Source organism: Argentina silus (assembly GCF_951799395.1).
Source record: "Argentina silus genome assembly, chromosome: 2".
NCBI classification, from domain to species: Eukaryota; Metazoa; Chordata; class Actinopteri; order Argentiniformes; family Argentinidae; genus Argentina; species Argentina silus.
The window spans coordinates 5,596,511-5,609,131 of record NC_139656.1 but is presented as its reverse complement, the minus strand read 5'-3'; the positions used below and the strand labels follow the sequence as shown (position 1 = coordinate 5,609,131).

General features: G+C 42.8%; 1 protein-coding gene across 3 annotated transcripts in view; it reads right to left on the bottom strand.

Annotated features, from left to right (window-relative positions):
* Positions 1–12,621, bottom strand: part of grik1a (glutamate receptor, ionotropic, kainate 1a) — a gene marked incomplete at its 5' end in the record, with an annotated part of 37,409 nt that overhangs the window by 12,884 nt on the left and 11,904 nt on the right. Inside the window, 8 exons of one of the 3 annotated variants that reach the window (XM_083690650.1) lie at positions 1–73; positions 598–711; positions 3,324–3,368; positions 3,634–3,741; positions 6,912–7,055; positions 10,091–10,264; positions 10,677–10,730; positions 11,952–12,133. The exon at positions 1–73 is cut by the window's left edge and continues 131 nt beyond it. In XM_083690650.1, the coding sequence (XP_083546776.1) occupies positions 1–73; positions 598–711; positions 3,324–3,368; positions 3,634–3,741; positions 6,912–7,055; positions 10,091–10,264; positions 10,677–10,730; positions 11,952–12,133 (894 nt within the window). Of the gene's footprint in view, positions 74–597; positions 753–3,323; positions 3,369–3,629; positions 3,742–6,911; positions 7,056–10,090; positions 10,265–10,676; positions 10,731–11,951; positions 12,134–12,621 lie in introns of all 3 variants that reach the window. The other 2 variants (XM_083690652.1, XM_083690651.1) reach the window with 2 other exon arrangements.

The following is a 12,621-nucleotide window of genomic DNA, read 5'->3' as shown; positions in this document are numbered from 1 at the left end:
GGCAGTAGCCTTCGAAACGGTCATTACCAAACAGCTCCTTGTCTGATTTCTTAAACATCACGTAGGGGTTTTCCTGTATATACACAACACACAAAAACATATATATATATATACATTTACATTTACATTTATGGCATTTAGCAGACGCCTTTATCCAAAGCGACTTACAACAAATACATTTGTTTAAGTAAGTGAATCATCTATCCATCAGTCATCATAAGATAAAGTAATCAATGCTCAGACCAGGGGCCATAGTCACAATGCTAGAAGAAGGATTTTTTTTTAAATGATTATTATTATTTAGAGAGAGAGAGGAAGAGGAAGAGAGAGAGAGAGAGAGATGTCATATTCCTGTTACTTTAGCTCAATGACAGAAGCCTTCCCCACCATCTGACCTTTTGGGAAACACTAAATTAGACCACTTATTGGATTTGATTTTCTCCATTCACAAATAAAAGACCCCATCTGGACACTGAGAACACAGCTCATATAACATACACACTCCTCCTTCCTCTATACTTCCTTCTTTCCTTCTTCTCTCTCGTCCTCCTTTCTTTCCCTCCTCTCCCCTTGTCCTCCCTCCCATCCCCCTCTCACCAGTATGGTGGTGACGATGAGAGTCCTGTTGGCCAGGGAGTCTGTGACATTCTGGTTCTGGACTCTGCTTTGCTCCGTTAGATTCAGCCCTGTGTAGGAGTTCCACACCGCAATCTGGAAAAAGGCCAACAGTGATTTACCAACGTGTATTGCTGCTGTTTGTTGTCTGAGAACAACATGATCCCAGCAAGGATAGGAAAGGTCATGAGGGATTACATTAGATTGCATTTTTACATATACGCCCAAGTAGGCCTACGAGTCAGATGGCCACCCAGACATAATACAGTAGAGCATTCCCACACTGTAAGCGTGAATGAGACGTAGATTCCATCTGATCAGGGGAGAATAATCCAGACAGTTATCAGATTAAGGAAGTGGGAAAGTCAGTGACAGCTGGAATTTAACCCTTTCAAATCCTTTTATCAGCAAGAGCAACCAGAGGTCAGAGGTGACACTCTGAAGTGCTGTAAGAGTAAAAACAGATAGGCTTACTCTTAACAGCTACTTCACTAATGCTCAAATCATGTTGTTGACTGAATCTAAGGGAAAACAAAGACAGCCTTTTCCCTCTGAAGTGATTGGAAAATAGATTCTTTATCTCAATGGAACTTGAAATAAAGGGTTACTTTAATAGATACCTCACCCTCTTCACCACCTGTCAGCTCCTATCACCCTCCCACCACCCAAACCCAGCCAGGCAGAGCATTCCCTCTACTTCCAAAGAGGTTTAATGAGCAGGAACATCCCTGACTGGTGGTGTTTTAAAGGGAAGCCATCCAATACAGCACTGCATAAATATGTCATATCACTGACTACTGCAGACGAATGAAACTGAATGAGAGGTGGGTTTAGGTCATTAACCGTAATGCACTCAACCCTGAAGATAACTCTGGATGTTCAACCACATGGTTTTTGGACCAGGTAGGTACAGCATGATGAGGTTTGTGCAGGAAGAGAGTTGTAAACAGCGGTCATATCACCACAATGCCAATGAAGCAGAATCTCAATCTGTAATCAGGCAGCCCTGCCTGAGACCTCCCAATTTAACCTTTAGTTATCCAAGCGGGTCAGTTAAAAACAAATGATTTTGTTCTTATTTACAGTGACAACTGGAAAGTGTGGTGCAATAAATTAAACAACAAAAAACATTTAAATCACAAGACAAAACAGACATCACAAGACAGATGGACGGAGACACATGGCAAACACAAAAGTAAATCCAGAACAGGTACAGCACAAGACAGACAGATACAGGTATCACAACACATGACAACAACACAACATTTAGTAAAAACAGTCAGCATAGACAATAGACAGTCAGCATAACTGAATAGAATATCAGGTACAGTATCTATAGGAAAAACAAGTTAAGCGTCCATGAGAATGTCCATAATGGACATGTTATTTGTTAGACTAACAAGTGAGTGTCCGTGAAAACGTCCATGAATGGTGACTCGGTGGAGTAAGTTAGTTTGTTGATTAGTTAGGCTAAGTGCTGGTGTCAGAGAAAATGTCTGTGATTTAATTATGAAAGGCAGAAACAGACACACATTTCTCAAGTTTCTCAATGTTTTTTGAAGCTCATTCCAGTCACTGGTTGCAGCAACGGGAAAAGCCAAGGGTGTGAGAGTTTTAGTTCATCTTTAGTTAATCTTTAGTTCATCTTAAACTGAATGTGATGAGCAGAGGTGGTGCTGTAAGAAGAAGAGGAGCTGTGGACCAGGGATCACAAGTGGAGGGGTCAGGACGACTACAGGGGTTCAATTACCGCTGGTTCAGATTCCCTAATCCCTTCCATTTTGAGAATAAATGCACAGCCGAAGGGGGTAAACTAACTGTAAGCAGTGGTAATGAATGTACGCTTACACTGAAATCTAAACCCAACAAATAAGTACTTCCATAACATGGTGGAGAAGAGAGAGACTAACCCTTTATCCACGGGTCCATATAGCCCCGTGAATTTATCATGCCCGTCAGTACAACCCACAACAATACATGGGTATACTGTAAAAATGAATCACATTTCTCTCACACACAGACTGTAAAAGGTTATCTCCGCTGGCCAAACAACAAGACCCCAATGCAGAGTCAAATTAGACTGGCAAACCGCTGCAACAGTATGACAGAGATTACAGGAGCACTGCAGTATGTGCACAGTTGTACAGTTTCCCTATTTTCCCTGTTGATTTTGCATTTAGCCTTGGTTGTCATCTTCAGAGTGTATTTAACGCACCACTGCCCAGGAGCTGCCACGCTTTGATAATTCATTTATTAACAGTACCATAAAACCCCACTGCTTTATGTATGGTGCTTATACAGTGGTATTGTCCCCAGGAGGGTTTGAAGGATATGGCTTATTGAAATAAATTAACAAGGACTTATAAATCACTGCTGTTCTAAACATCTGCTGCCTGTCTGTTTTAAGGGATGGTTCAGCATGTTCATGTTTAGGTGAAATATCATCTTGGAAATAGGCTGAACCATCCCTTTAACACCTAAGAGGTGAGAGAGGGGGGGGGGACTACACTGTTTCTACATTTTCAATCTGTAGAAATGTTGGATAAGATAGTGTTACATTTAGAGGAGGTTTGGGGGGGGGGGGAGGGGTGGAGGATATTACATTAGGTAGGGGAATTTGAAGGAGGTTAGGGAATAGCTGGGGTGGAGTGGGTGGGGGGGGGGGGCAGTTCAGGAGTACAGGGACCAGGGAGGTCATGGCCACAAACCTTAATCCACCTTTTAGTGAGGCGACTGGAGCCCTCGACAATACCCTTTTGAGAAGGCAAAGAGGACAACTGACAGTCAGTGGAGAGAACATAGAGGCCTCCGTGTTGTTAAACTACACACAGGGTTACAAATAATGATCATCATTAATAAAAACAAAGCAGTGGAAAGATTGACGATTAAAAAAATTGTTGTTGCTAAGTCATGCTAGGATACACTTCTTAACAGTACACCTTCACTAAGGCTCTATTCAACTCTCAGGAAGCAGCATGCGAGCGATGTAATTGGTTGTTACTGGCCCCTGGTACTCACCCTGGCTGTGCCGTCCTCTTTGAGACTGATGATGTCCAAGTCAAAGTCTCTCCTCCGACCATCCGTCTTATTAAGAACGATATGTCCTGTCAGTCCATCCCACTGTGCCTGGGAGCAGAGGAGATGAGGGGGGAACAGAGAAAAGAGAGAGCGAGAGCGAGAGAGAGAGAGAGAGAGAGAGAGAGAGAGAGAGAGAGAGAGACAGAGAGAGAGAGAGAAAGAGAGAGAGAGGGTGAGTGAGAGAGAGAGAGATATATATATATATTCTTCTGTGTATCTGTGGAGTCTAATTAAAGCTTTAGAAGCAGACTCCCAGGAGCTGAAGTGTGTGGGGGACACCGACAGAGGTCTGGCAGAACCAGAGGTTGGAAACAGATTCAGTCAAGAAGACTACAACAAGTTCAAAGGTTGTTTTCTGCTCTGTATTCCTGCAATGCACCTGGGAGAAGTACTGCATTAGAAATAAGCGCAACTTCTATCCAGAGGAATATATGGATGGCATGTAGCTAGCTGTATTGATCAAATATACGTTGGTTGTTGTTTGTTGTTATCTTACCCTGATGACAAGTAATTACAATTGCTTGGGAATTGTTTGAAAATCCCAAACCGGTAGGTAACCTTTTGTGAACCTATGCTGTACCTATGTAGTTAGTTGTCTATGAATCTTGCTCTATATGCTATTGGATCCCTCCCTGTTTGGGATTTCCCTCTTCTATGAATATGATTACTGTATCTTTTGTTTTAATGTTTGATTGACTTTGCAACAAAACAAAAATCATTGCCTCATGGGGAAAAATAAAGACAAATCTAAACAAAACAAACATGTGAAGTGATTGCATTTCCATTTCTGTAATGTTCTGCTCAATATCATCAGAAATGCCATTGTGAACAGAATGAAGGAACCAAAGACAGTGTGAGAACTCTATTAGATGATGCAGTGCGGTCTGCCCCACAGGCAGGCTAATGGACCTGCTGAAGTCTCTCCCACCAGTGAGAGGAGCGTCTGGGTGACACCTCAATAAGCACATGGTAATTCTAAAACAATGGTAATTCTGAAGTCTCCTGAGTCAACGAACTTCAGTCTGTCAGAACATCACTTCATCAGAGAGGTAGGGAGGGGGGAGGAAGGGAGGGAGGGAGGGAGCGGGGGGGGCAAGTGATACAGAGAAAGAGAGAGAGAGAGAGAGAGAGAGAGAGAGAGAGAGAGAGAGAGAGAGACACTACACTTTTATGTTTGAAAATCCCTTGCATTTTTCAATCTGCGGCTGATTATTACCAAGTATAAAGGGACCATATTTAAAAGGGAGAGGGGGTGGCTCCTTCCACCCCACAGAGACCAAATGTGTTTCTATAAAGCCTGACCACTGAGTTACAGCTAACAATAAAGTTCCACCTCCATAAATACAGTATGTTTTGCCAGCGGCAATAATGAGAAATGCATGAAGTGTGGTTATTGTTCTGAATAAAGGAGAAGCAATATGGGAGAACTCACTCCAATGTAGTTCAGTTTGGAGCTGTGCATTGCCTTTTTAGCCATCTGGCCAGTGTGGGAGAACTATAAACAGACTGGGTGTCCATAGTGCTTTATCTCACTGTGCATAGCTGAGGGGAATACTCACCTCATTCATCAACAACCATGTAGCAACCACCTGGGTGATGTAGCACAGCCATTTTGCAACCAGGATGCTATCCACACATCAGCTGGATGATGGACCAGAACTGCTGTCACAGGCACATACCATCTGGCCCTCTCTAAACTATCTATCTTTGAAAATGGAGTGATGAGGTGCAAGTTCAAAATTGGACTGTAAAATGAAATCCTTCACATAAAAGGACATGTCAGACGTGTCTAAGAAAGGCGTTGGTCAAACGTGCAGACGGTAAATACAGTGTACTGTGTATTTTCTGACAGACAAAGATAGCTTTTAGCTGTCACGTAACGCAAAAATAAATATGGAAAATGGCTTAATATCATGAAGTGATGAAGCTTCTTTGCAAATACTGAGAGAGAAGAACTACTGCATGAAGAAGAACATTGCATAGATATCTTATTGCTTTCTCATTTATGGGAGCGGCTGGGACACTTTCATGTTTAGAGGTGTATGTGGTCCTGGATATTGAAATACTCAAAACTGGAGGGAGATCTTTTCCACACAGACCCATTAATAAGAAGTTGCAATGACATATCTTAATTGATTCTCTCCCTCTGTCACTTTACTCAATCAGATAATGTCACACGCACAGATACTGACCACGGGGAGAACAGGGAGCAGGAAGAAACATCCAGAAAGATGAGCAGAAGAAGAAGCAATGGCAATGCCTTGTATCTTCCATTCCGCCATTGCTACTCCTTCACTTTACAAAGTCCCTTGATCATACATGCAATACCCTTTCTGATGGTTTTATTTAACCTATTCCCTATTCTCTCCTTTTCTTATCCAGAAATATGTTTCTGGGAGAGCGACGAAGCACCGGCCTGAACTATCACAGTCTGATACTCTCCCAGGCAATCATTTAAAAGGCATTTGTCAAGTGAGGAATACCACAGGAGGACTGGCGCACCGAGGGCTGGACACGGTTAGAGAGGGGGAGAGAGAGAGAGAGAGAGAGAGAGAGAGAGGGAGATAGAGAGAGAGAGAGAGAGAGAGATTGAGGAGAGCTGGACACGGGTGAGGGGATTGAATGATGACGTTCCCTCTTCGTGCCAGGGAAAGCGTCTCTACTGGATTTAAGACTTAAGAGATCAAAATGCTCATGCATCAAAGGCCTCATTTCTGTCTGTATGCAGCCAGCCAGGCAAGGAGGCAAGAAGGCAAGCAGGGAGATATATTTTTAACTCATAAATACAGATTTGCATGGTGGGCTAAGTGGTTGAGATGGGAGGATGGTTGAAATGTAGAAAATGTTGGTGCTCCCACGCCAAATCAGGTCCAGCTGCCAACATTTGACAGGGGGTCACAATGGCCATTCAACAGCAGTTGAATATTCAACAGCAGCATCTTTGCCCTGCTGTAAGCACCCATAGAAACTCTGCTTTTAAAAGCAATACCTAGACTGGTTGTCAGCATAGGCACACGAGAGGACAGTGTTAGCCCCATGAGCTGAAAGCTGAAAATTGGCTTAAAAATATAAAATATATTTTTTCTGTTGTTTTCTCCCTTGTAGGGTGTCATTTGAGAAGCAGGGAAAGAATGATAAGCCTGGGTGCTATAACAGGATGTCATGAGATTGACCCTGCAAACTCTGCAGTAGCTCTAAGGGTTGGTGTGCTACTGTACCTCTTTGAAGAGGTTCATGAAACGCGGTCCGAAACGCCAGGGTTTGTGGCGGTGGCACTGCAGCGAGCTGACGGTCATCTGGGTGGCCCGCTGGGAAGCCACGGCAACCATGAACACCGCGTCATACATCAGAGCTGCCTCTGTCTGGATGAGGGACAAAAGGAGAGGAGTTACATCGTAGATCATCAACATAACACACACTGAAGGGGGATCAATCTTCCTTGAGATCTCTTCCCTCGATCACCGATCTGACTTCTTCCCTTGATGACTGATGATTGATCTCTGTGACAATGTGTTGAAGCTGAGGTGTCATATGAATGACTAGAATGGAGGTCTGATTGGTTCCCTTGCAAAAAGCTCCTAATTGAACTACTGTGGTTGGGAGTCAGGGTATAAAACAGAATGTTTAGATACAGATTCTCTCTTTTTGTCCTGGTGTGTGAAGTTCATCTGAACTTGTGAGCATTGTAGGAGTGACCATGTGGTCACCTCTCTTTCTCTCTACCTCTCTCTCTCTATCTACCATTTATAGATGAGGGCAGAATGTAATATGTTTCTATGAAGTATTTGCCTTGTAATAATTATATGAGTTTACAGTATCATTAAAGCCTCATTTGATTAATTCTATACCTCAATTCTTGCACTAATTCAGCACAAACTCAACAATTGTTTGCACATACAGTTAGGCCCGGAAATATTTGGACAGTGACACAATTTTCATTATGTTAGCTCTGTACGCCACCACAATGGATTTGAAATTAAACAATCGAGATGCAATTGAAGGGCAGACTTTCAGCTTTAATTCAAGGGGTTGAACAAAAATATCGTATGAAACGTTTAGGAATTGCAACCATTTTTATACACAGTCCCCATTTTCAGGGGCTCAAATGTAATTGGACAAATTAACATAATCATGAATAAAATGTTCAATTTTATTACTTAGTCGAGAATCCTTTGCAGGCAATGACTGCCTGAAGTCTGGAACCCATGGACATCATCAAATGCTGGGTTTCCTCCTTTGTGATACTTTGCCAGGCCTTTACTGCAGCTGTCTTCAGTTGTTGTTTGTTCGTGGGTCTTTCTGCCTTTAGTTTTGTCTTCAGCAAGTGAAATGCATGCTCGTTCGGGTTGAGATCAGGTGATTGACTCAGCCATTGCAGATGTTCCACTTGTTCCGCTATTCCACTTCTTTGCCTTAAAAAACTCCTGGGTTGCTTTCGCAGTATGTTTTGGGTAATTGTCCATCTGTACTGTGAAGCACGGTCCAATCAACTTTGCTGAATTTGGCTGAATCTGAACAGACAGTATATCCCTAAACACTTCAGAATTCATCCGGCTGCTTCTGTTTTCTGTTACATCATCAATAAACACTTGTGACCCAGTGCCATTGGAAGCCATGCATGCCCATGCCATCACACTGCCTCCACCGTGCTTTATAGATGATGTGGTATGCTTCGGATCATGAGCAGTTCCAAGCCTTCTCCATACTTTTTTCTTCCCTTCATTCTGGTACAGTTTGATCTTAGTTTCATCTGTCCAAAGAATGCTGTTCCAGAACAGGGCTGGCTTTTTTTTAGATGTTTTTTGGCAAAGTCTAATTTGACCTTTCTATTCTTGAGGCTTATGAATGGTTTGCACCTTGTGGTGAACCCTCTGTATTTGTTCTTGTGAAGTCTTCTCTTTATGGTAGACTTGGATAATGATATGCCTACCTCCTGGAGAGTGTTCTTCACTTGGCTGGATGTTGTGAAGGGGTTTTTCTTTACCATGTGAAGGATCCTGCGATCATCCACCATTGTTGTCTTCCGTGGACATTCAGGCCTTTTTGTGTTGCCGAGCTCACCAGTGCATTCTTTTTCTATCAGAATGTACCAAACTGTTGATTTGGCCACTCATAATGTTGCCGCTATCTCTCTGATGGATTTTTATTTGTTTTTGCAGCCTAAGGATGGCCTGTTTCACTTGCATTCAGAGCTCCTTTGACCGCATTTTGTGTGTTCACAGCAACAGCTTCCAAATGCAAATGCCACACTTGGAATCAACTCAGACCTTTTATCTGCTTAATTGATAAAGAAATAACAAAGGAATAGCCCACACCTGTCCATTAATGAGTTTTGGAGTCAATTGTTCAATTACATTTGGTCCCTTGAAAAAGAGAGGGCTACATATTAAAGAGCTGTAATTCCTAAACCTTTCCTCCAATTTGGAAGTGAATACCCTCAATTAAAGCTGAGAGTCTGCACTTTAAGCCCATATTCATATATAACTGTAACTTTAATATGTTTTGGTAAACAGCTAAAACAACAAAAAATGTATCAGAGTCCAAATATATATGGACCTAACTGTAGTGTTCATTAAATTACTCTGAGTCAGATTAATAATATGAAGTTATGCTTTGCTACTAACAATCCATAGCCAATTATCTTGTCAAATTATTAGGTCTTCAACACGCACGCAGAAACACACACACACACACACATGCGCACACACACACACACACACACACACACACACACACACACACACACACACACACACACACACACACACACACACACACACACACACACACACACACACACACACACACACAAAAACAAACACACAGTCGTGACTCATGTGCCACTGCTGGAATTAAAGATAGTGTATGTGGAAGATTAGCAGTCATGAATATTTTTCTCATTTCATCATGGAAGTGAGAAGTGACTATAATGATCTATATGAGCGCCTAGGAGAAATCTGACATTGATTTATAGTATACTATCAAATAATATAATACACTTCTATGCATATATACATGTTATATGTTACTGGGATAATGTATTGAATACATAATACATCATTTAGGACTGAATATGGAATATGAAATACAAATAAATAAACATAGTTGCAACTCTGTGAGTATGCTTTTCTGAGCTGAGCCAGCTAAGTGTGTGTTCAGTTTGTGCTCAACTGAGTGTGTGTTCAGTTTGCTGTCAGCTGAGTCTGTGTTCAGTTTGCTGTCAGCTGAGTGTGTGTTCAGTTTGCGGTCAGCTGAGTGTGTTCAGTTTGCAGTCAGCTGAGTGTGTGTTCAGTTTTCTGTCAGCTGAGTGTGTGTTCAGTTTGCGGTCAGCGGAGTGTGTGTTCAGTTTGCAGTTAGCTGAGTGTGTGTTCAGTTTGCGGTGGTGTTGCGGTCTGACCGTCATGATCCCGTCCATTAGACCACTTCCTGACTTGGGCGGGGCCTGCAGTCTCTCCATGGACCACTTGTCCAGGGTGCTGGCCACATAGGGGTCGTCTATGTTCAGCAGCCTGAACCCTGTCATGTTCACCCCACTGTACCGATACGGCTCCAGGTCCAACGCAAACAGATCCTAGAGGGAGGGAGGAAGGGAGGGAGGGAGGGAGGGAGGGAGGGAGGGAGGGAGAAGGGAGGAGATTTTGGCATGTCATTTTCAACAATGGTGAACTAAGTGCTGTCGGAACCCTGTCTAATGGAGAGGACACTGCTAAACTCTTAGCCTGTCCTGTGGTAGCAAAGTCGAGAACTCATGTGAAGAACCACTTTCACTACTGGCTGATGGGGGCAACTCAAGGTAGGATGATATTTCAAAAATTAGGTTGAACCATCCCTTTAATGGTCTTTCATCATTCATCAATAGCCAGATGATGGCTCAGTAATGAGATGACTTTTCCTAGAATGAAATGGGAGGCAAAAGTATCGTAGGCTATTTTACACAAAGTAATAAATAGTTTGAGTGCAAAAATGAATGCCATTGAACTCACCAAAGTGGTGAAAAAAAAGTGGTAGTACTCTGTCATCATTCCCATTGACGAAAGCTGCAAAGCAAAGCAGAGAAAAATCACACAAAGAGAAACGATATCACTCCCACATGCACACACGCACGCACACGCACACGCACACGCACACGCACACGCACACGCACACGCACACACACACACACGCACACACACAGAGAGAGAGACTGTCACACACAGACATATTTTAATAGAAGTTTCCCACTGGGCAGTTGTTCCCATTATGAAGCTCCTTCAATAGTCTGTAGAAAAGTGCCGAAAAACCAAAAAGGCTTTTCTCTGCAGTGCTGCACTCCCATGGGGAGGCTGGTGGAGGCAGAAATTGGAGGATGGGCTCATTGTAATGGATGGAATTAATTAGCATTATTTAACCAAACAAGTAGTTCAACTAAAGTTCACTTAGTTTACACTTGTAAGGGGTAATCAATGACGAGGTGTGTGGTTCTAGGAAAATAATCAATGCCGTGGAGGTGTAAAATGGCCCAAGGGAGGGACATTCACCTCTGCAAAGTCGATTATTTTTCTATAGCCGCACGCCTCGAAGTTCATTATCTCACGTATACCAGGGCTACTACAACAACATGAGCGCATGATTTATTTGTTTGTGAAAAAAGTCATTGTCATCTGGTTTTGTCCAGGGGTCGGGTAAATGCAGTGTAATAACTGGAACTGGAACATGCAGTAACGGTTTCAAATACAATGCAAACCAAATGGGACATTTTCTATCCAGGGTTTAACCCTAGCCGTAGCAACAGTATGACAACAAAGCAGCCTTGTACGTTTCGTTGCTAGACACAGAAGTTCATATCCAGGGATAAGGTTAATTGCTGACTGCAGTTTGGTATTACGGTATCAAATACAACGCAAACCAAATGGGACATTTTTTATCCAGGGTTTAACCCAAACCATAGCAATGGCATACCAATGTGCACAATGAACAGTGAGCCTTGTGCCTTTGCAAATTCGGGGGGGATACTTTTAAACAGTTTTCTCATCTTTGTCCATGGTTTGGTTACAGTAAGTGTATGTGCTCAGGAGTTGAAGAAGACAAAGAAAGAAAGACGTGTAGGCCTTGGTGGAGAGGGAAAGGATACGAAGAAAGGATGCCAAATATTGGTACGTAGCCACAGGATAAGTGGAAGCAATATGTCCGCTGTTCTCTCAGTACAGACCATGACAGGGTAAGGAAGGAGGAATCAAAGAGAGGTACAGTAGACTGCTGGGATGCTGCCTCTGTCTGACCTGTTTGAGGAGCTCTGCAGCCATGCGATGGGAGCAGTCGAAGAGGACATAGAACTCCTTGTCTTTCTTCATCTCCTTCAGTAGGGGCCGAGCATCATTGTTGCCGGGGGGGATCTGGCGGATCTTAATCTTCAGGTTGCGCTTAGACGTAGCCTTGATCAACTCCTGCATCCGCATCAGTCCTGCAAAACATCAGCAAAATGACACTCTGAAAGCATGAAGTTGCATGGACTTGGAAGAAACACTGAGAGGAACCTGATGGTTAGGAGTATCCATTACCCGTGTGTGTCCTAGTTTGGGTATGTCTACCCAAGATACTACATTAAAGGGATGGTTCAGCCTATTTTCATGTTTAGGTGAAATAGGTTTAGTTGTCCTCATAGGCCAGGAGTGAAAGCATCTCTGGTTCTCCATTCTCCATTTTGCTACCACATCAAACACTAACAGTAAGCACCGCCCTGTCCATTAGACAGGATTCCTATGGCACTTAGTTTAGCATCGTTGAAATGACATGCTAATATCTCCTCAGAGAAACTTCAAACCACATTTAGTTGTGAGTTAAGCTTGAAAGGATTTTTTGATGTGTATTATCTTGAAAATAAAACAATTACAGTCTCCACAATCGATTTGTTCAGAAGTGGAACTATTTCCTCTTTGTAGACGCTTCGGT